This window comes from Tauraco erythrolophus, chromosome 8 (assembly GCF_009769465.1).
Source record: "Tauraco erythrolophus isolate bTauEry1 chromosome 8, bTauEry1.pri, whole genome shotgun sequence".
Lineage (NCBI taxonomy): Eukaryota > Metazoa > Chordata > Aves > Musophagiformes > Musophagidae > Tauraco > Tauraco erythrolophus.
This window is the reverse complement of record NC_141472.1, coordinates 13821073-13845171: the sequence shown is the minus strand read 5'-3', so window position 1 is coordinate 13845171 and position 24099 is coordinate 13821073. Positions and strand designations below refer to the sequence as shown.

General features: G+C 39.9%; 1 protein-coding gene across 1 annotated transcript in view; it reads right to left on the bottom strand.

Moving 5' to 3' along the window:
• AOX1 (aldehyde oxidase 1) overlaps positions 1-20465 on the bottom strand; it is a 51734-nt gene extending 31269 nt beyond the window's left edge. Inside the window, exons 1-15 of the mRNA XM_086616017.1 lie at positions 20406-20465; positions 19233-19290; positions 16004-16100; positions 14703-14811; positions 13056-13182; positions 11992-12053; positions 11302-11382; positions 10255-10335; positions 8990-9134; positions 8729-8821; positions 6492-6643; positions 6169-6262; positions 3084-3193; positions 2064-2248; positions 768-930 (exon numbers count right to left, since the gene is read on the bottom strand). Coding sequence (XP_086472143.1) covers positions 768-930; positions 2064-2248; positions 3084-3193; positions 6169-6262; positions 6492-6643; positions 8729-8821; positions 8990-9134; positions 10255-10335; positions 11302-11382; positions 11992-12053; positions 13056-13182; positions 14703-14811; positions 16004-16100; positions 19233-19290; positions 20406-20465 — 1617 coding nt within the window. The remainder of the gene's footprint in view (positions 1-767; positions 931-2063; positions 2249-3083; positions 3194-6168; positions 6263-6491; positions 6644-8728; positions 8822-8989; positions 9135-10254; positions 10336-11301; positions 11383-11991; positions 12054-13055; positions 13183-14702; positions 14812-16003; positions 16101-19232; positions 19291-20405) is intronic.
• Between the last annotated feature and the right edge of the window lie 3634 nt (positions 20466-24099).

The window sequence follows — 24099 nt, the reverse complement described above, 5'->3', positions numbered from 1 at the left end:
AATTCCTTCAAGACTTTCACAAGCTAGAAAGGCTCTATAATAACAATTTTAAAACAATGTAGAGTTTTGAGATTTCACTAAATAATATTTTAAAACATACTGGATTCAACAAATATGCTTGTTTAAAGTAAGCAATAGAAAGCAGGGATAGTCAGAAGAGCTTTGTTCTGGGGTCTGATCAAAACTGGCACAGAATTACTCCTGGTAATAGTAAATTACCCAGTAACGGTAATTCAGAGGAAAGAGCTCAAAGTAACATAGAAGAAAAAGGCAAAAGGGGTATTTTTCCTTTTAAGAACAGATTTAAGACAAAAATAAGTAAACTACACCTAGAATGTATTGGGAAGTGAAATTTTGAAGTCCTCCTCTCCCAGTCAACAACTTGTACAAGAGGGAGGATTGGTTTAACACCTAGAGTTGCGTTCCAAAGCCTTTATTTCTATTCCGTCTATTTATGAACTATAGACAGATGGAGTAAGACCTCATGGATGTTTTCTTTGGGCCTGGGAGCTCAATACTGAGATATTGTTGTATTAACATTCCTCAATTTTTAAAAAAGCTTAATGTCCAAGCTAAAGATATCTGAGCACTTGAAAGTTAAATGAGCGCCTCTCCATCAGTCTCTTTGGGAGTTAAGTGCTTATGTTCTTCTGTAGATCTGAACCCCAAAGACAATATTTAGCACATTGGACAAATTGCAAGCATCAACAGACAGAAAACACCCTTTCATTTGCTTGCATGAAAGCAGACATGGAGAACTAATTTACCGTTGTCTGTAATGACTGCAATACTTCCAGGAAAAATCTGTAGAAGAAACTGACTATCAAAGTTTTCTTATAGTCTACTTTTCCACCACTGGCTGAGCCTGGAAGAGCAATTTCTTTAAGAACTAGTCTGCAAGCTTCATCCAACATTTGTTCATTCCAGTGTCTGTCAGGAAGATTAATAGATACAATCAGACCAGGAGCCAAAAAATAAAATACAAATTGCAGTAATACATTCATACCATGGACCACAGACATAATCCCGCTCACAATGAAGCCAAAATATTGATTCTAACAATGGCCTGCAATTTTGAAAACAGTGTAGGTCAATACTGCTCACAGAAGTGAGGTCTCCTAACTCAATGGAACTGAGTGCAATGTCAGCCTTTTAAAAATAAATAAATAAATAAAACTTATTACAGCTTTAAAGCTGATTTAACAGTCCCACAGATTATCTGCAGATACTGTCCAACATTTAAAGAAAAGTGGATAACAATATTGAGGCAAACTGTAGATGCTTTCAAGGGGTATGATTAGTGCTGGATAGTTGCTGCATTTTCTGAAACAGCTGTCTCCTTGAAGTATCTCAACATAGTTAATTCTCCATAGTTATACAACCCTAGATATCAAAACATAAATCTGTTAGACAAAACTTGATCATGTAAAGCAGCAAAAAATAACAAGTACTTCAATTAGTGAAACAGTTGCATATTAAATGGTAAAACAGTCCAGTGGGAGTCCATTTAGACAAATGGGTTTATGCTGCTTGAATCTTTTCCTCCAAAACTTGGGAAGATGTTGCAAAGTGAGAGGGAATCTCGGGGACTAAGTTCAGAGATTATCAGGATCTTGTTGATGAAGAGCTACTGAAAAGGTTAAGGCTTGACTTGTGCTCTTAAGTCTATTGGACGCATGTGAAGTTCACAAACTTTGCATCTATTAGAGCCAAACTGAAGCACTCGAGAACATTGATACTAGGGAATTATCAAACCTACAAGATACAGTATCATTTACCAATGCTTGGGTTCAGGTGCACAACTGACTATGTCACCTCATCCACCTATCTCATAGCTCGTACCTCTCTGCATACTTCACACTGGAGTTGCACCCATGTGCAGACTCCAAAAACGTTAACAATCCTGAAAAGTCGTCATTAAGGCTTGACCAGACCATTCACTTGAACATACGTGCATCAGCCAGGCAAGTGAAATCTTTCAGTACTTTCATGCTCTAAGGAAGTACACCCAAGCTCTCAAAGCCTCCTTATTCAGAGATACAGAGCAGGCAGAGAAGTTGTACCTTCCGATAAGCGTCCAACAGGTTCGTTTTGCACAGGTTGTGGTTGAGATAGCACCTCCATAGAAAATGCTTAAATCCTTTATTATGTCTGTACTTTCTTCAAAAAGGACTCTCATCCCAGCATTGGTTATTGGGAGAGCATTTTCCTGTCTTGGTGCTTGTCGAAATGCAGAGACATACTCCCCCTGAGCAAGATCAGATAGAAGTGGGTAACCTGCAGACATGTAAGTATCTAAAAGTAGAACTTATTGCACTACATGAAGCAAAAGAATAAAAAATGAAGAGCACAAATTCAACTTCCCAAGCATTCAAGACCATACACTCTAGACCTTTCAGTAGCTTTAACCATCTTTGATTTTCTAACAACCCAAACCCAATCCTCCATCATCTACACAGTTCAGATGACCTAGATTTTTTCATGGTAGGTAACTGGAAGACAAGGATCTTGTGGAGTGGAGTTGCATTTATAATAAGATCAAAAGCTTAGAGGCTTAAAAGTATTGCCAAACTTCAGTACTCAGACAACATGACCCACAATTCTCTTTTAAGATCCCATATCCACTCTTGCAAAAGCAATACCAGTCAGTCAAACACTATTACTCAGTTCAGCAACAACTATGGAAGCACCACGCGCATGTCCAATCTTTTCTCATTTTAAGAAAAATCCTCAAGGTATGACAACACTTTTACCTGCTCGATGTCAACTATATCACAAGTGAGCAGCCTGCCTTGGTGAGGACTATGGCAGCTTGTCCAAGAGCCCCTTCCGTAGGGGGGTCTAGACAACAGCTGTTGCCCTCATCATTTCAGGGTAAACTTTTGTCTGAATGTCACTCTTCACATATCACCAGCTACCTGCTGGGTTGTTTTTTGGTTGAAACTGGGAGATGGTATGGCACTGACAGGATCAAACGTAAGGAATTCAGAAAGTGAGAAACACAGGGATTATACTCCCTCCTGTTTTTTATTTAATAGTCTTTAACTCCGCATAAAGCAAATCTAAACAAACTAGTAACTTACCTTCCTAGAATGGGGAATATGGACAGAGACTAAGATCTCTTCTGGTGTAATGGTATTGTCACCAACTCCATCTGCAAAAATATCACTCAAAGGAATCTGTCGCTTTCTTCCTAAAAAAAAATCCCAAATCCAGAAACTTCTGTACAATTGTGCAGCTAACATACATTAATCATATTTTAATTGGCAAAAAATACCTGCAGCCTTCCTGAGTAAATAATAACTGCAGAGTTTACATAACAAATTATCAGTGTTATGCTCCATAAATATAAATGACTGCTCCATGTTCATAGTAACACAAGACCAGAGTCCTAAGAAAGTGCCCAGAGATCAATCCCCATTCCATAATCCTCCCTTCTGATGCTGCTATGATGATCTCATCATACCGACTCCTGTCAATCTGTTCCAAATCTCTGCAGCTGCTGTCATCACTACCTTTGCTTCTACAACATAAAGAAGGAGGAAGAAAACTGAATGGGAGAGGACGGCTGCAAAAGTAAAAAAAAATATTTTTGTTGTTGTTGTTCTCAGATTCTGAACACTTCTAGGAGTCCAGAAGGCAATAAGTGCTATTGCCTTTTCCTTTCTGTTTTTGGTAGATTATTCTAAAAGTGACTGTTTGCCATTCTATGATATATACTATCAAAGATGGGATTTTCAAAAGGGAAGGGGACAAAATTCTGCAAGGAACCTAAATCTGTAAGAGCCCTTTGAACACTTAAACTTCATCTATGCTATATCGGGTTTGCCAGCATCAGTACACAGCTAGCAAGCCCTCTGCAAATGCAACATTGTAACACATATAAATGATTCTGTTAATTAAACAAGCTCCATTAGCTCAAGGAGTTTCGTTGGTAGGACTGCAACTGTATCAGCAACACAACTGTCAATTAGTAGTGGTGTTCAGCAAGAGCAGAGGCATGAACATTGTACAGATGGAAATCTACAGTGATTCACCTGTGTGGAATTTAACCACGTGTGTTTGACAGATGAAGTCAAAAGTATTTTTTATGAGTCTTCTGTGTCCTTTGTACTTTTCACATGCTGCCTAAGGGGTCCAATGAATTTTTAAATAAATTATTTCCTATTAATAGATACTATTTATCCTGCAGTAGCCCTGACCTATCCCAAGACTTTCTATAACCAGGTAATTTTCTGTGCCATTTAAAAATGGTCATATATTAAAATACTCTCCTCACATTCAATGAGCATGACACTTCAAGACTGGCTGCTTTACAGCAAGATTATTTTCTTTATGTTTTTCATGTTACATGTGATGATGACACTGTAACCTGTTCATCCTAGAATATCATTTAGCATTAAAATTGCATTCCTCAAATATAACTACGTGACAGCAAAAAAGAGGAATTTTATTTTCCTTCAGTGTGAATCTGAAAAATAACACTTAAGAATAGCAGCACTGGTGTTTCTAGATTTTTGCCTTTGCAATTCCATCCAAAACACACTTGGTTTACAAATATAAAGATTATTGTCCAATCCCACCTGTGAGCCTGCCAGGATCTAGGAAGGTGCTTTTTCTCTTATACTGTGATCTAAGATAAATACTAAGAAATAATAGTGCTTCTACAATCTCCTTTTTGTGAACAATCCACATTTCCTATGTTTCACTGACTATCGTTTGGTAAATAAATACGTTAAAAACCTGTGAAAATGCCTAAAACCCTGTCCCGGCAGTAAAGTTCTGCCGCGTTAACAGAAAGAGATATCAAGCAGTGATCCTATTCATCACCCAAATAAGTAGGCACATCATTAAAACTGTTGAGTAAGAAGATGCAAATGTTTGTACTTTCACTGGTCAGAACATTCTGACGTATTTTTCCTCTCAATGCCAAACTATGCAGGAAGAAGTCATGGAAATTACACAGCGCAATCTTTTGTGTATCTGTTCCAAGAAATCCTGGCTCAGAAACAATTCTTAAAGAATGTGTATTTCAGGGTCTTAAGTGGAGTATAACACGGTCTGAAATGGCAACAGGCACTATGTCTGGATCAAGGGCAAAAAGGACACAAGTCATCTAGAAGGGAGAGTATGCAAATCCAGGCCACTAGATAGCCCTTGTTTACCAATAATTTCATCAACCCTCCTATGGGAAGGTAGTACACAAGAAAAAGAGCAGGTAGAGGGGAGCATATATACAATGATGGAAGGAAACTGAGGAAATGGGCATGGAAAAAGGTGCTGGACTAGTGCCTCTCCTCTTGTATCAGAAGTAAGTGCCTATGAGGAACGAGAAGCCAGAGTTCTTTTTGGGGCCAGAGGGTGATCATAAAACAAGGGCAATGCATCAATTACAGAAAAAAAATACCAGGGAGGTGGGGAGGTAGCATACAGCTCCTCAAATTGTGAGGTTTTATGAGTGCTTATAGTAATTCACTGGCCACAGAAGTGTGGGAACTACAGCTGGTCTGTGGATCCCAGGACAGAAGATGAAGAAACTGGCCTTGAAGAAATTGCTGTGTACCCCTGCAGATCTGAAAACTCCCTGAACAGAAGTCGAAAACAACTTGCAGGTGCCTGGGAGAGCCAGGGAGCCGTAAGATAAGGAGGAACTGTATGATAAGAGACTGAACTGTGTTTTTGCACTAATTGTATGATGTAATGAATTTGGCTTAAGTTATGTAGAGCGCGTGATCACCAATCATGTATTAGGCTAAGGCGCATGAACAGCTGTAGTTAACCAACCACCTAATTGCTTGTGTCGCGTGCACTGTTAGAATTAGTATAAAGGCGTGCTGGAACTTGCAAGGGGGAATTAATTAATTATATAATAAATCAATACTGCTTGAACCTGTGTATGTCGTGTCTGTCTCAACAGCGACATACAGCAACACAGAAGCACATGCAATCTGGTTCATCTGAGTGTTCACCTGTGACATGAGAATCTTTGATATGTTTTTCATTTGCAAATTGCTTCTCTTGCAAAGATCTTGTATGAGAGTGGGAAAAGGGTTCCTTAGCAAGTGTTCACCTGTTGTGATTTCCCCTCTCCTCATACAATAGGATCCTGTACCTCTGGCACTACTACAGAGACTAGCACTACTACAGAGACAGGCTATCTCCACTTACCTCTTGAAGCCAGATTGAGCACACAGTTGCTGGCTGCCAGAACGGGATTCAAGTCTGAGGTTGACTTTCTACTTATGATGTTTCCACCTAACGACTTGAAAAAAAGAAATTTATGTTATCTTTCTCCATGATCTTCATATTTTTATGTTAAGTGATAATATAACATGCAGACTATACATAAACTTATACACATTGAAAGCTCAAAAAGATGCATTGATAGAAAACTCACTGCTAAAGACAGCATTAAAAATTCAAGTTTTATATGTGGTCAAGATCAATTTCACATTTGTTACAATTGTTATTGCAAGTAATGCACAACATACAGCAACATTTCTTATCTGCTCTCCGCCCAGAGTTCTTAATTGCTGCAAGACAGCACAGAAAACCTTTGTCTTCTCCTCAGGCAACTCTGAGATTGCATTTGTCAAGATGTCTTTCACTAGAGAGAGGCTGCAGGCAGCTCCCAGAGTCAAACCTGTAACCAAAAGATTATGAAAGTGCAACACATACATTGCTTTATTGCCTGAGTTTTAAACTGTCTTCAGAATGAAGAGCTAGGACTGCTCAGGTGGAATACAGGCAGATATAAGAAGAGGGGCCTTTGCATATTAAAGGGACCGTGATCTTTCATTTCCTTAGACTGAGGGTAAAATTTCATGAAATGATGAAATTGAGCTAACAGCTCGCCACTTCTACTAAAATGGAAATCCCTTCTCTCTGCTTCCAGCTGCCCATTCCAACCACTTCCCTTGCACCAACTTTGACTGAGTAAATGTTTAGCTGATGTTTCACCCAAAGGTGAGACAGCTTCAAAATGCTTTCAACAGGCTTTTCTTATTTTCAAACACGATTTTCATCACAATTTAATCTTGCTTTGCATATGTACATTCTAGTTACTCGCCTAAGGTCTGGGCAGGTAGCATTTGCAAAAAAAACCCAAACAGTCCTAACACGGAATATAGTATTTTTTTCCCCACTAGAAAAATGTATTTGAGTAGTTATACTTTTTAAAAAAAAAAGATTTATTTTTTTTTAATTTCAATATTATAAAATGGTAATCAGTGCCTTTCTATTAAAAATTATAAATAGACTTTATTTATGTAATGTATGAATGTTTTGAATGAACTGGAATTCAAAATATATATAATTTAAAATTTTTTTTTATTAATCAAGTAAAGGAATACTAGATTTTGTGTACTTAAATTAGTCAAAACATGTTTTGCATTTAAGACTGGTCTTATAGCAGCTTTCCAGTACCTAAAGGGGGCCTACAGGAAAGCTGGAGAGGGACTTTTTACAAGGGCGTGTAGTGATAGGACAAGGGGTAATGGATTTAAACTGAAAGAGGGGAGATTTTGATTAGATATAAGGAAGAAATTTTTTATATTGAGGGTGGTGAGGCACTGGAACAGGTTGCGCCCAGAGAAGTTATGGATGCCCCATCCCTGGAAGTGTTCAAGGCCAGGTTGGATGAGGCTTTGGACAACCTGGTGTAGTGGAGGATTTCTCTGCCCACAGCAGGGGGGTTGGAACTAGATGATCTTTAAGGTCCCTTCCAACCCAAACCATTCTACGATTCTAAAGAGAGGAAATACTATTTCTGGCTGGCAAACTAAACTGCGTATCTCTCGTTTTAGAACTAGTAAGTCTCACCTTCTCATAACCAGGTTTTATTTATAGATTAAAAAAAGCAGCAAACATTGTCGCTGCTTCTTTTCAACTCTCTACTTTGCAGCTAAGAGCAAACTAGTCATTAACCAGAACCGAATGACTGATCTGAAATGAAAAAGATATTCTAATTGCAATGACAGAACCGCCAAATACAGTTTACCACTTCAAAAAAGTGACTTCAGGCATATAGCAAGTAATTTTCATCAGATGTAGGGTTTGACCTTCCTTAAAACTTTGGCAGTAAACTTGCATAATGTAATTTATAATTATTTAGGCTGTTATAGTAAGTTTAAATCTATTTCTAGTTGTTACTTCTAATTTCAATGGAATTTATTTAATAACTAATACCAAAAATCTAACTTTAACTAAAAAAAAAATCTGTGCTTATTTTAAATGTATAAATTGAGGTACAAAATTTTTAATTTACAGTAATTAATGCTGTTGTGATTGAGAACAAGTGAGTTAATGCATATTAGCTATGCCAGTTTCATCACAGCCTATTTTCTAATGTAGACAAGCAGGCGATGTTGCTAACTGTCTCTCTGGTTCTGTACGGGTCTCTCTCTGCTACACAGCAGAGTGTGGCACAGAGATCACAACGCAAATACTGCATGACTTAGCACCAGAGCCAGTATTACCAGAATAATTGCCCTTGCACGAAGACTACTGGGGTCCAAGACAATATTGCTGGTCAGCACTGCATTGTGTCAAGAAGATAAAACTGTATCATGCACTGGGACGGTGGCCACAGCCACCTCGACCTGAGACAGAACCAAGCATGCTTAGGAATGAGCTGCACAGCTCTTCACACCTTCAGTGCTACGGAATGGAGGAGTATCCCTTACTGCAGAGGAATCTCCTATGTCTGAACAAAGTAAAGTCTACTGACCGTCTTCTGTGAACTTCACCACATTCAGATCTGGGATCCTTGCAGGAGCAATAACAACTGGATGGAACACGCCTCTAAATTTCATCTCAGGTCCTACCAGATAGGAATAGACTCAGATAAAAGCCATTTTCCCCAACGACAACTCCAACACAGTGGAGAGTAAGCTTAAGGACGGAAATGCAAAAAGAATGATAAACAGCCTCACTCCTCCCATGCACAATGGAACTGTAGCAACAGGAGCCATTCTGATTGTATACATACCCACACCGGTGTTCCCAACCACAAGAGGTGCCTTGGGATGCGCAGCTTTCAGGTCCAGTAATTCATCTAAGCTCACAGGAGAAATCCATGTCATTCGCTCCCCATGAAAACGCAGTGTTCTTTTTGGTTTATTTTCAGCCATTCTCTGATGGGGAAATACAGCAGATTTAAATATTTAGACATACAGACAGGTGCAAGGTGTAACAGACACTAGGCTGAAAGTCAAAAGTTCTTAAACAATGGCAGTTCCATTTAATCCTTCAAAATTGGACCAAAATGGGACTGTTATGCTGGCTTTTTGCACAGTGCTGAATTTCTAGACTGCACGGGTGAAAGATCTACTATTAATTCCAATGGGTTAACAAACAAGATTGATAATAAAAAGAACCCTAAGCAAAAACTGTAGGAATAGATTCTCCAATTGCTGAAATTATTAGAAGGTGATATAACAAATACTTAGGGAAGGTGTTTGCACACTTAACTTGCTTGGAGGTCACCAATGACGCTGGAAGCAGCAACCCTTTCTAGATGAAGCATGCCTGTGGATGTGTCTGGCTGTTCTAGCACTGTTCACTGATCACTAGGCAGTAGCTCGTGAACTAGTGGTGGTACAAACGGTCAAGAACTCCTGTCCCACAGTTATCAACTCTTCTCTGTAAGCATCTGCTAGTTATACAGAATTTGGCTTTGAATCTGTAGATTGACAATAATGTAAAGCAAACAGCTTTCAGTTTTTCTAGGGCAAATACTGCTGTCAATAATTCAGGATGTCTCACGCTTTCTGTTCCACCAGCCGCATTTCAGCTACTTATATCTTTGTCATACTTTAATCACTGAGGCTAAACCCTCTCCCATCTGGGTGGCTACCTGAGGCTGACACTCTGACAGAAAAGACCAAACTATTAAGCCAGAAAACAGGGGAAAAGCATTGTTTTGCCAATGTTAAAAAGTGTTTGCCATTGAGTTTGCTGAGAAGCATTTGTATCTTCAGGTGCTGCACTGAAAACTCAGTTTAGGTTACTTCTTTGTCTTCTCACCCAATATCTAACTCTGCAAATTCATTTTCCCAATATGATTTTTTTTGTGTGTGTGAATATTCAATAAGATCACTGTAAAAAAAGTAATATAATTTTGGATTTATATTAAAATGTTATGACATTTCTTCTGCTGAAGCACTGCTAAGCAGGACTTCAGAATGAATTCTGAACTATGGATTACTAAGGAAAAGACAGAGCTAAAGAATAGTCCATAAGCAGCAAAAATACCATCAATTCTGGAGGAAATATAAGCTCCTGGGTGGGATCTAAGGGCTGGAATTCATCTGTTGAAAATAGTCTTGTGGAAACCTTAAAAAGAAAGAAAACAAGCAAAGACCCAGAATTTTTTCTCATCATTAATTCCATACAAAACACACACACACAAAAAAGGCAAAACCAAACCCAAACCGTGAGGGTCCCACTGAAGTCAGCAGAAAATTAGTAATTTCAATATAATTCGTATTTGGTGCTAAATTACCACGCATCATTTGGAGCTTCTGAGGTGAAGAAAGTGTTCATAACAGTTTCTCAAAGTTTACTGATAACACAAAATGACTGTAAAGGCAAGCAACTGAAAGACTAAGTACAGGCTTCCTGTATCTTACTATAAGAAAGTAGCTGGTCTCATGCCAACCTACAGTACCCAAAAAGCAAAGAAGTAGATCAGATAATGTTGAAAGGTAATTGAGAACAAAGTCAAATATTCATATATATTTTGAAGGTCCCTTCCAGCCCTAACGATTCTATGATTCTATGATATGGATAAGAGGTTTTATATAGAATTACAATGATAACTCTGATTTTTAAGAGAGTATCAGTTCTTCAAACTCAAGCCAGCAGTTAGATTCCTAAGAGATCAGTGGTTCCATTCAGATCATCACTGATCATTGATTTAAGACAGTTTCACATATGCCCTGATGTCTTGCACAGTATGATGATCACTGTAGGAGTAGAGCTGAGACTATCAATATTCCTGAATTTGAAGAACTACTCAAATCTCGGCTCTGGAGATCCAAACGCCCTTATACCAACTATCTGCCACATCATCATCTCCTCATACAAATATACACAAAGAATCCTTAATTTTTAGAAATATCTCCAAATTTCTTGTAAGGAATAATACAATATCTTATTTTACAAAATATATTATGTAAGGTCAATAAGATAGAGGCTAAAAATGGCAGAGTATACCTCATTTACTTTAATTACAAGAAAAAAGCCATGCAACATTTCTTCTATATCTAAATTGGACAGGTAAAACACTTAATACTCTACCTTCTCTTCCTTGTCAAACAAATCATCTTCCTGATCCAAGCAACACTTTCCATTTGCTTTCCTTTGACAACAAACGGATTCCTAAAGTAGGAACATTCCCTTAGTGAAATATTGCCCAGAATGGCAAGGAGTTAAAGCCTGCTTAAGCTGGTAAGAGTGTCTCTTTGTATTTCAGTAAAGTTCTAGATGAAGTTTAATAATAAGCTAAATTGGAAGGATTACGTGTTACAGAAGTGATATTCAAAACTAACTTCAAATCATCAGATGTTGAAGTCCTTAATACAAAATAATTCATACCATGTGAAAATCAGTTGACCTTGTGAGAGCACTCCTAGATGGTCTGTATTATTTCTTTTACCCACTGTTCACTCTCCCGTTTCTTTCACTGTAGGTTTCCGACATGCTGTATTACATGAAAAATTACTAAGAACATCAGTCCAAATTCTGTTCTTTTTTATGCCAGTACTGACCATCAGTAACATGGATTTACTTCAGATTACTCTTCGTGATCCAGGCTAGACACCAAGTTCATTTGTGTTACCCAATTTTTGTATTGGGTTAGGCCACTATACACCTTACTCAGACCTACATCTCTTAAGAGAGGAAAGAGATAATAAGAATCTCGATGGTTTGTATACATATATACACTAATGGGCACAATCTAGTCTTGCTATCATCACTACCACTTACCTTACAGAAGGTTTTACAGGCATCTAGGATCGGCCTATATCCAGTACAGCGGCACAAGTTCCCTGAAAAAAAGAAAATCAGTAAGAAAAAGCTTTGTTCTAAAGCATGTGGCTTTAAAATGTCATGTCTTGATATGAGGATTGCGTTTTTTGAAGCTTAAAGAAAAGTGTTAGCTCTCTGAAAGACAAAAATACCAGGACCCTGTAGCAATTACTAAGTTACAATCAGCAATTTACTAACAACTTACTAACATTAATTAACATTACAATCAGTGATTTACTAACAACTTACTAAAATTAGTAAGACTCATGTTCTTAGTAACCCTGCAGCTCCTGAGGAAAAAGGCTATTGTTTCAAGGAGAGCATGAAATACTTGAGAGCCACTCTAGAGGAAACGCTGACTACAACTTAGTATGCAGGAGAATAAGAGATCTCACAATATTCTTCACCCAACTCCTTGTTTTTCTCCTTCCCTCTGGCTTATTTCTGACAGTGAAGGAGGTTAGCATTACACCTCCATCTAAGTTGACTTCATAGTAACAGGCAATGCCTTTGTCTACACTGTGACTCCAGAGCACAACAGACGACAGTAGGCTATTTTACCTGCAATAAATGCTCACGCTCTCCCTTAGCGAAGATGGTCTGCATCTCTACCTTATTTGACCATTTTATTCCTACCACAAAGGTGCTCTCCTATGAGATTTATGACATTCTCAACTCCAGATATAACAGGATCTCAGAGACGTTCAGGTGCTGGTACTTCTCCAATATGACATCATTTTTGCACATCTGATTTAAAGCACTTCAAAAGACACATATGGGTATGTTTTGAACACTGGCCCCTGAAATAATCCACAGCTTCATGCTTCATTCTCCAGGAGAAAAGAATGACAAGAATACAAGGCATGTATCCAGTAGCAACTCTGCCGGGAAGCACAATTTGTATAGACTACATACATACATGCAAACATGTATACTCACACAGACATGCACTTACATACACAAAGTATCTGAAGAAAATGGTTCAAGGACATACCTACAAATTTACAAGTGGCAATACTTACCAGCCAGAGCTGCAACCATCTGCTCTGAAGTTGGTTCTGGGTGGTTTCTCAGCAAAGTGTATATGGACATCACCATTCCAGGGGTGCAGAAACCACACTGGGAGCCATGGCACTTGGCAAGCCGTTCCTGAAATGAAACGCCACGAATAGCACTCCTTCCAGCGTACATCACCATTCTAACCAATTCCCTCTTAAATAGGAGATGCCATACTAAATGCTGTCTTCATAGCAAACCAGACTTTCTAAGTAAAACAATTTAAGCAATCCCAAATAAGAATAATTATTTCGGGTGTGATGCCCAGGCACTTTTTACTAACGAAGCTAATTAACCTTCAGTGGACTTCTGTCTTTTTTGCATTCATACTAAAATGTCAGCTGAAGGGGCATTGTCCAAGGTGCACCATTAGCCCACATAGAATCATAGAATGGTTAGGGCTGGAAGGGACCTTCAAAGGTCATCTAGTCCAACCCCCCTGCAAGGAACAGGGATATCTCCAAATAGATCAGGTTGCTCAGGGCCTCGTCCAACCTGGCCTTGAATGTCTCCAGGGATGGAGCATCCACCACCTCTCTGGGCAACCTGTTCCAGTGTTCTACCACTCTCATGGTAAAAAATTTTTTCCTAATATCCAATCTGAATCTACCTCCCTCTATTTTAAAACCATTACCCCTTGTCCTATCACAACTGGCCCTCCTGAACAGCCTCTCCCCATCTTTCTTGTAGGCCCCCTTGAGGTACTGGAAGACCGCTATAAGGTCACCCCAGAGCCTCCTCTTCTCCAGGCTGAACAGCCCCAACTCTTTCAGCCTGTCCTCATAGGAAAGGTGCTCCAGCCCTCTTATCATCTTCGTGGCCCTCCTCTGGACCCTCTCCAACTGGTCCATGTCCTTCTTATGTTGGGGGCTCCAGAACTGGACGCAGTACTCCAGGTGAGGTCTCATGAGGGCAGAGTAGAGGGGGAGAATCACCTCTCTCGACCTGCTGGCCACGCTCCTCTTGATACAGCCCAGGATGCGGTTGGCCTTCTGGGCCGCAAGAGCACATTGCCGGCTCATATTGAGCTTTTCATCCACCAGTACTCCCAAGTCCTTCTCCTCAGGGCTGCTCTCGATCCATTCTCCGCCCAGTCTGTATTTGTGTCTGGGATTGCCATGACCCAGATGTAGGACCTTGCACTTGGCCTGGTTGAACTTCATGAGGTTGGCACGGGCCCACCTCTCCAGCCTGTCGAGGTCCCTCTGGATGGCATCCCTCCCTTCCAGCGTGTCGACGGCACCACACAGCTTGGTGTCATCAGTGAACTTGCCGAGGGTGCACTCCATGCCACTGTCCCCGTCACCGACAAAGATGCTGAAGAGGGCCGGGCCCAACACGGACCCCTGAGCACAAGTCTGATCCACTCCAACGATTCTTACATACCTACTATCCGATCAGGCTGTCAGCATTAACGCAAGACCCATCATGAGCCATATGTCATCAGCCTTGATCAATCAACCATCAGAAACTTGTGTTGTCTTCTGTTACCATTTAGCAGGGAGAATAATCATCATATGAAACTCCTGTGCCCCAAAAGCACTGCCACTCAAGCCAGCCCATACGAAGGAAGAAATCAGTAATCCCCTTACACAGTGATACTGTACTCTCACCTGAACTGGATGAACCCTGGTTTTTGTACTTCCAACACCTTCCACTGTGGTCACTGCTGCACCATACAAGGAGCAAATGGGAAGCAAACATGCATTTGCTGAATAATGCCTTTGGAACATAAAGGAGAATAAAGAACACAAATATTATTTTATTATAATTAAAGATGCATTAATATATTTTGCAATCAAGACATAGTTTATACTTACAAAGCAATCATTATCATCATTTGGAATGAGAATGGAATAAGCTTTACAGAAGGAGCCCCTTACTAGCTGTGCCTCTTGTCCCCAGTATAAAAACTGTATCTATGAGGACAGTTCTATAGAATTTACATCTTCCTTAATACTTCAGTCTTTTCTAATTGCCCTCCTGTCTCTCCTGCTCACAAGCAACCAGTCAAGTGCGTTTTAGAAGAGGAAGATGGGGAAGGGAACGTTGGCATAGTCATTTGGAGAAAGTAAAGAATTCCTGCTGCAAATTTATAATGAAATTTCTGACCCAAGGGAAATTCTGATGTAAAGTAAGTATCATTTTAAATAGGAGCAACGTACCACAATGAAAATTCTTCAAAGCTTTTCATAACTAGCAATAGAATGTGTTTTTTACTATAATTGAAATGTTTCTTTTCAAGTATCCTTCTGACTGTTTTAATTTCATCTCTTATAATAAATTTAAACCTTTTTATTTGCACTGCATTTCAATGTAATACAATTGTCAAAAGCAACAACTAGAACATTTTGACTTTTTCCCCACCTAAAAAAATATTCAATTGACAATGACATGCTACCATTTAACAATTTGACTGGAGTTTTCTCAATTTAGAACTAATTTATTCCAGTTTTTAGCTTAACAAAACTCTGATTTTGAGATTCAAAGTCCTTCTTTTTGTGTGAGGGGAGTAGGGAGGGAGTCCAGTATTAAAGGGCTGGTAAGGCTTAAACTTCTGCCTGCCCAATCTTCCCATCAGTCATATGACAGAACTGTGGGTAGGAGTCGCATTCCAGTGATCAATACAAACGGCGTTAAATATATGCCTCCTAAAGAGGAAACTCCTCACAGGAGCTGTCAGCATATAAGAACAAATTAAGCATTTGAGCACGATATTTCAGCAAATTTACAACACAGCTGAATGAACAGTATTTTTCACAGCGTTCTCTTTTGGACTAAAGTGACTCTTCCTTTGGACTCTTTTACTATTAAGTACAGATTTTACAACTTTGTTTTTACAGTTTCATATCTGGAAATGGTATCTACAGTCATAAAATTCTGCGTGGTTTTCAAAATTTTCTGTTAAGGATACCGTATCTTCTTCGAAGTTGGCTCATAAGTTGATATCATCACTGTGCAGGCACCACAGCCACCTCCTCCACAGCCATATTTAGCTCCTGTAAGACGAACTGACAATTCTGCCATTAGGGAAAAAAAATATCAGGTTTCATTTTGGTCTTTGTTCTGTTCAAAAGCTTGAGGTTACCTTTTTTCCTGAACTGCTAAGGAACACAGAGTTGGTTTGGTATGATAGCATACATATCAGACTCCTTTCTATGTTGGACTAAAATTCTCAGTGAAAGTAAGATTGAAGCTAAGGAAAGACATGACCAAAACCCCCTTTCTAGGAAAACAGAAAACTCGATTCTGACTTCTTTTGGAAGAGGAGTAAGTTGAGACAGAAAGAAGTGAAAAACAGTTTTCCAAGTGAAAATACAAAAGGAAGAAATGTGTAATGGGCAAAGTTATATCTGCAGTGTCAATGGAAAACTAAAACCAATATGCCAGTTTTTCCCAGAAGGTCCATTTATAGTCAGGATATTAAGCTTGCATTTCATCCGAAAGATCACACTTATGAGAGAAGTGCTTGTCTCTGTGAACCTGGAACAGTGGCCAATTTGAGACTGTGAATCCACAAACAGCTAATTAAATGTTCTACAGCCACCAAAAGGAAGATGCCTTATTCCCCATTTCTTCCTCCTCTTCTGTCCTTCCTTTTCATCACATTACCTGCTCCAAACCCCAAGATCTCTAGCACCAAGTCTTTTTTTCACCAGTCCCTTCTGTGAGCTGCCTAATGATGAGCTGATTAATTAGGGACCAACTCCCTAATCCAGCTGAAAGCCTCCGTTTTTCCTGGGTTAGTTTTCTGCTGGCCTAATGAGTATAATTAGTACACAGAGAGGTCTGAGGAACTCCACAGCTAGCACAAGGTGCAGGAAGAGAACTATCAGGAGCTGGGAATGATGGAGGGGAAATAGGCTGCTTTCTTTCCATATCACATCATCAAAAGAAAAAAAATGTTTGTCAATGTGAGGGTCAGCATTCTTCACTTGCAGTAAAGCTTTGAGATGCATGTATTGCTTTAAGGTCTTATCTAACTAAGCTCTACCATTTTTTCCACCATAAAGTGCTTTACCGAGCCCTTTCACAGGGATCTCAACCTGTCAGATAAAGGAAATTACTTTTTAAGATACAGTTTCTTCCCTTCTTGCACTTCTATTTACTTCTTAATTTACAATAGGCCTTCCAGTTATAACATGCCAATTCTGATGGCATTTAGCCTCAAAATAAAGATGAACAGATGCTTAGAGAGGTATTATACCGTACTTTGCAACTATAAAATACATTGCTGGAAGATGCTGAAGTTCCTCATGCTCACTCAGACAGTCATTTCACACTACAAAGAGTCTGGCAACATCAGCATAAGATATTTCTGTCCTATATTTTTGTTCCCTGACATTAATTTTTGTCTCTTTACCAAAGTTAGCTGTCCTCCAGCTATGTTAACTCAACTATTTGTAGAGGTTTGCTGTGGAATGGATCAGTTCCTCTATCTGGCTAACAAAGCGGTCTCAGACACAGCTGGGCAGGTGCATCTCAGGGAGCCACACAACATCACACAGACCTAAGCAACAGAGTTGACATTTAAACTGTATGGTGAAACCAACTAGCTCCTGAAAAAAAATGTTAATCCTATCCTCATTTTATAAGCAAGGTACAATGATACAGGAAGGTTAAATGACTCTTCAAATGAGCAAGTCAGTGCAGAATTGCATTACCTCACTCACCGATGCACTTTGATTAATGAAGTACAACTCTTGTGGTAGGGCTGCTACTGAGCTACTTGGTGGGTGTCAGTCTCTTCTCCCAGGTTACAAGTGATAGGACAAGAGGAAACAGCCTCAAGTGGCGCCAGGGGTGGTTTAGATTGGATATGAGGAAAAATTTCTTCACTTAAAGGGTTGTCAAGCACTGGAACAGGCTGTCCAGGGAAGTGGCGGAGTCACCATCCCTGGAGGTATTTAAAAGACACGTAGACGTGGCAGTTAGGGCCACGGTTTAATAGTGGTGGACTTGGCAGTGCTAGGTTAACAGTTGGACTCGATGATCTTAGGGGTCTGTTCCAAGGTAAACGATTCTATGATTCTGCTTTTCATAGTCTGATGGAGTCTGAAGTTGTTCAAATTACTGAAGAATAATTTCATAAGCACCGTAACTACAGCAGCCTATTCTGCTCCAGAATGCTCCTCATGACTGACCAGTAACAAACATGTTTTGACTTAAAGTTTTTCTTTTGAGACAAAAATAAAAACTCTCTCCTGCATGAATTCTATAGTATACAGCACATCACTTGCCCTGTGGTGGTATGTTTCATGAGACAGCCTAGGAAAATTCAAAAAGGAGAGATTCTGCTCCTCCCCACATTTGCTCCATGCTCCTGGGTGTGAGAATCTACATGTGTGCAAAATATTACGCAACAGCTTCATGAACAGTGGGAATAAGCTTGTGACGCAGCAGGTTTTGGAAACCTCCTAAGAACAGTTGAGAGCAGACACATGATCAGGCCTCTGAAATGGTGAAGAGAGGAGAAGACGAGAGCAAGTGCTGCATGATTTGTAGCAACCCAGAAAGCCACCAAGCTCTAGACTGAAACTAAGACAGGAGGAAAGAACCTTGTCTGCAAAGAGAAAACTGACAGGGTGAGACTTCTAGTTCTCCCAACTTTAGTTCTGTCTTGTCTATTTTTTTTTTCTGTTTTAAAAACATACTTGTTCATATTGACTTACTATTAAACCCAGGTTTTTCGTTTAGAAGTCTGTTTGGAGTTCTAATCATAAGAAAACATAGATTACCTCAAAATTCCAGCAGATTCAGGGTCTCATCACAAGATCTCCCCTTTCCTAGAAGAAAGACTTTTACAAAGCTTGGAGACTCCTAGTCTGCCAAACTTTATGTATACTAGCCAAAAGGTTCTTAGGTTTCATTATGGGAGGAGAGAAGAGGAACACAGATACACACATATCATGCATGCCTGACAGCACAACTTCGCTTGTTTAGGAAACCAGGCTAAAAATACAGCAGCTCACTGAAGAGTATTTAGTTTAAGAAAGACACATCATTTAATATGGTGGGTTTATCTTCAGGGAGTTACAACTTCCTTCAACTGGTAAATCACCTTTTAATTATCATTTATGAGAATTTTGCTTGTGTAAGGCTTTCAAACAGGTGACTTAAGGGAACAGACAAGAAAAGGATACGTCTCTTTCGCAGATAAGACAACAGCATTTGTTCGGGATCAGCATTTTTCTCTACTATCTGCAGTAAGAAATTAAAAACAAAGTTTAACTAAGAAGACAAGGCTTTTCAAAGTTCAGTGCACAGACTTCATTCCCACAAAGCCAGAAGAGAATCCTTCTCTGGTTCCCTCTCATAGAGCTAGATTAATTGCCAAAGACCACAGGAGAGTTGGGGCTCCTTCTGGAAATTCCTTCTCAGACATACACATTTCCAGGAAAGAAGTGCCAGGGCACCTTTCAACTACTGAAAATAACTGCTGCTTAGTGAAGGGTCATACTGAGAGAAGTTACCTTCGGCCACACTAGAAATAAAAATGCAGCAGAACTTTGCTACAACAGAGGCAGGATAGCATAAAGAATTAACGATTTGCAGATTTTAGAATCTCCCTGACACTTTAACCTACTGGGATGAACACTAGAGGAAGCATATAAGGCCATCAGCAGGAAGCAGTTTTCTTCTAGCTTTATTTATATAAACTTTCATTTGCTGTAATAGCCTAAAAACAGAGAGCAACAGAAATGCCTACATTCTTGATCAATTACAGTATTTCTCATTCTGTTGCTTAGAATCAGCTAGTTCCTTCCAGTTGCACTGAATCAACAACCAGTTTAATTTTGTTCTTGCAATATTATCTTCATGTTGGCCATATTTTGGCACCTGAGACTTGCTAACTTTCTGTTGTGCCTCTGAAAATCTGGTACCACCTGATACCTCTTCTCTGATACCATCAAAGATGAGAAGCCAGGCACGTACAAAAAAAACAACCCACTAGTTTGCTCACCAGCCAAATTTGATACGCAGCTTAAAGTGCATTTCACTTTGACGCGTTTTTTCCCCCCAAACGCAGCAGAGCTAAGACACGATGTTGCAATCACGTTTGACCTCCTCTGCCACTTCTCCCCTTCTAACAGCACTTGCTGTAGACAGAAGTGCGTTAGCTAACTAATGTGATTCTTGGGGGCTGATTCTCTTCTGCAAGGAGATGGGAAGGAATGCTTCCGGATGCTTGCTTGAGGATTGGGTTACACTCCCATGAGGAAGCCTGAGGAAACCAGATCTGTGCTCACCCCCTTCAGGGTTACTTCTGGAACAGCAGCACCCCTGTCCCCACGCTCCTTCCACCCCAAACTCACCTTCCTCCCGTTCACATAGAAAATCAGCTCCCCAGCCGCCGCCGCCCCTTGCCGAGACATCGTGCCCCAGGGCCAGCACCAGCAGCGCCAGCAGCCGCCGGGCAGCCGCGGCCGGAGCGCACTGGGCGGGCGGGGCCGGGGCCGGGGCCGCGGGCGGGGCGCCCCGAGAGCGGCGCGCCGGGGCCCCGCGCGTAGAGCCGGGCGCCCGGTGTACGCCCCGGGTCCGCCGGCGGCGCGCTCACACGCCGAGGCAGACCTCGCGCTTTCGCTAGGCGCACACGCGTTCCTCCAGAGCGAACCGGCAACGGTCGTTACGTCCTCACACTGAAATCTCCAGAGAGAATTTTAAATCGTGATAAAATCCAGCAATGTCGTTATCAAGAGCCCAACGGGAATTTTGCATAAATTTGCACTCGCGAAACAATCGGCAGTAACTTCCAGGTATTACAAACATTTGGAAGGGCTACTTGTGCAAGCAAGGGTATAGAACCATAATATTTTCCTCTTCCTGCTTAATCTAAATACATAGAATTATTTTTCCTACAAATTTTAAAACAATCAAAATCTTTACGATGGTAAACTGAAATATTAAATGTCAAAAAAAATTAGATTGAATGCACATGAGAAAAAGCAACTTTGAAGCTATAAAAATAAATTCAGATTACTTTATCCTCAGCAAAATAATCTTAATCCCTGTGACAGCTATAGATTAATTTTTATCTCAAATATCATGAGCTGTTTTTACACCTTTTTCCTGGCCAGAGCTCCTAATATATCAACTGATATGGTAAAAGAAGCACATTTAGTGAAGATTCAACCAGCAATGTAACATTATTTATACAGTACCTAAAGTTAGCGACCATTTTTCAGAACAATTAGAAGAACTGCATCCTAGAAAATAATGAAGTAAATTTTCTCTGTGTATAGAGCATCAATTCGAGCAACAAAACCAGTAAGAACGGAAAAAACAAGGAAATAAGGGCAGTAGCAGCAATAATATGATTTCAGAGTTACTTAAGGAACCTCTGTGCATCTTCAGGTAATTTTCTTTATCCTTTGTTACTTTGAAAGGTATCTATACTAAAAAGGAATGGAAGGAACTAAGGCATGAAGCCCCAGGCCTTATACTTCCATTGAAAATCACATGCTTTTATTTGGAACACTGTAGCAGTCCTGCTGGTAACATCTGAGGCTGTGTGAAACAACAGAAACAAAAATTAAGACTATCTCAAAAAGATTATTTTTTTTTCTGAGAAAATGAAGCATGTGCTTCTGTTTCCAGCTTTCAAACCACAGGCAATAGAGAGAAACAATCATTTAAAACACCACTGTTTTGCTACTGAAGTGCCAGCACAGGGAGCACAAGTCATAACAGGCACTTCTTTTGGATTTCTAAAGACACAGCTGATCATGTTGATAAACAGTGAAAGCTAGCAAGCAATTTCAATTAAAAAAAGCCAACAATTAATTACAAACTCAGTAAAAAAATACAGGAAAAAAATGTATAAAAATACCCTATGTGTAACTCTTCTTTAAATAACATTGAATCAGGATAGAATCTGTCTTACCAACCGTTTCTGCACCTCTTCATAACCGTCTTCCTAACGCAGTGACGTACACAGCATGTTTAAGAAAGAAAAAGTCTGTTTGCTGAAACTTAATAATGAGCAGCCAGTTATAATAGATAATAATTCTAACAGCTCTGTTTTGCGATACAGATCACATTGCCTGGGTGATAAGGTAAGTTTCATATCGGAAGAATTTCATACTGATGGAATACTTTTTTTACCTGTGAGGTTCTATATGAAAACATCTTGCTGTCGCTACTGCTGTACATTTACAATCTCTGCATGGTCTCTGGAACTGGTGACCACAGCTAGACAAGATCTCTGTTGAGGGCATAAAGGTCCCCTGTGTAAACCAACTCATAATGGCATATCTAACTCCAAATTCGTACACGGAATGTTCTACAGGATCTCGGGGAGCTGCCTGAGGGCTACAGACTGTCATAAAACCACAACAGAAACCAGCTGTAGTATTACTTAAATATTTGTAAATAAAGCTTTTGTGCCTCTTATTGTTTATGGTTATAGTTCAAGACTTACAGATAGAACAGACACATCTGAAAGCTATATCCAGGAGTACATTTTGATATCTATGACTCAATTGTCTGTCAAAATACACAGTTGAAATTCTGACAACTCACAGGAGGATGTAGGGTTCCCCTTGTTGAACTTCATTAGATTCCTCTCAGCTTATTTCTCCAGCGTGTCCAGGTCCCTCTGAATGGCAGCATAACCATCCAGTGTTCCAGCCAGTCCTCCTAGTTTTGTATCAACTGTGAATTTGTGTAGGCTGCACTCTGTCTCATCATACAGGCCGTGACTGAAGATGTTGGACAGTGCTGGCCTCAGTATGAAACCCTAGGGAGCTCTAGCGTTTTGCCTCCAACCAGACCGTATGCCACCAATCACAGCCCTCTGTGACAGGTGGTTCAGCCAGTTTTCAACCCATCTCACTATGCACTTAACCAACACATACTTTGTCAGCTCGTCTGCAGGATGTTATCAGTGACAATGTCAAAAGCTTTACTAAAGCTGAGACAAACAACATCCACTGCTCTCCTCTCACCCTCCAAGCTCAGGCTATCAATTTAATAAAGCACAATTTCCCCTGTGTAAATCAATGCTAATTACTTTCAGTCACCTTCTTGTCTTTTACACATGTGGAAACACTTTCCAGGAGTATTCTCTCCATCAACTTCCCAGGTTACAATAGAAGCTACAATGAAGTACAAGAGTACAGTTTGGTTTGGTATTTTTAAGAATATATTATAAATTTAAGAGTACCCTATCAGATCAAAGATCTAGCTAACCAAAGAACTGGTCTCTGAAAGTTTCAACAGTGAATGCCCTCGGAAAAACTATAAAAATTGGTCAAATGCACAGTAAGGCTTCTCCAGAACACTCTTCCAGCCTTCAACAATCTGCAATTCAGGGATATCTCATGCCAGAAATGGTGTTTCTGGCAATTCCTCATAGATTTTTCTTTAATTAATTTGTCCGATCAATTTTTAAGACCATGTAAACTAATAACATCTACTCCTGCAGTAATGAATTCCTCAGCATAATGCATACTGTGTGAAGAACCATCTTCTGTCACACAAATAACTTAACTTATTTGTATCTCCTTAAAGATGAGCACAGCTATCTTGGTTGCAAAACGAACCTGAACCCTATCTGACGTGCTTTGTAAAAACAGTGTGGGCTGCGAGCCACAGCCTGCAGCTGGCAGCGTCCGAGTCAGATAACGCCAGAAAACTGTTTGTCATCTGACAGTGCATTATGGAATGCAGAATCCACAAGGAAAGCAGCAGAAAAACTTGGCAGTTGAATGGTTTGATGTGGTTGTATAAGTCACCACACTAGCGCACTCTCAGTTGGAAACTCAAGGTGTTGCTTTGTCTGGATCTTATTTACTATTCAATTTCTATTGCAGTACTATTTTCTTTCTGGCTGCCTCTGACACATGCTCTGGACACTAGACTGCTCTCCACTATTTCTCAAAATAAGACTTCCTCATTCAAATTTCAGTACGATTCTGTCAAACCCAAAAGTCAACCATCAAAAACAAACAAACAAAAAAAGGCACTGTCTCCATCTATTTCAGTAGATTTATCAAAATTTGGGATGCC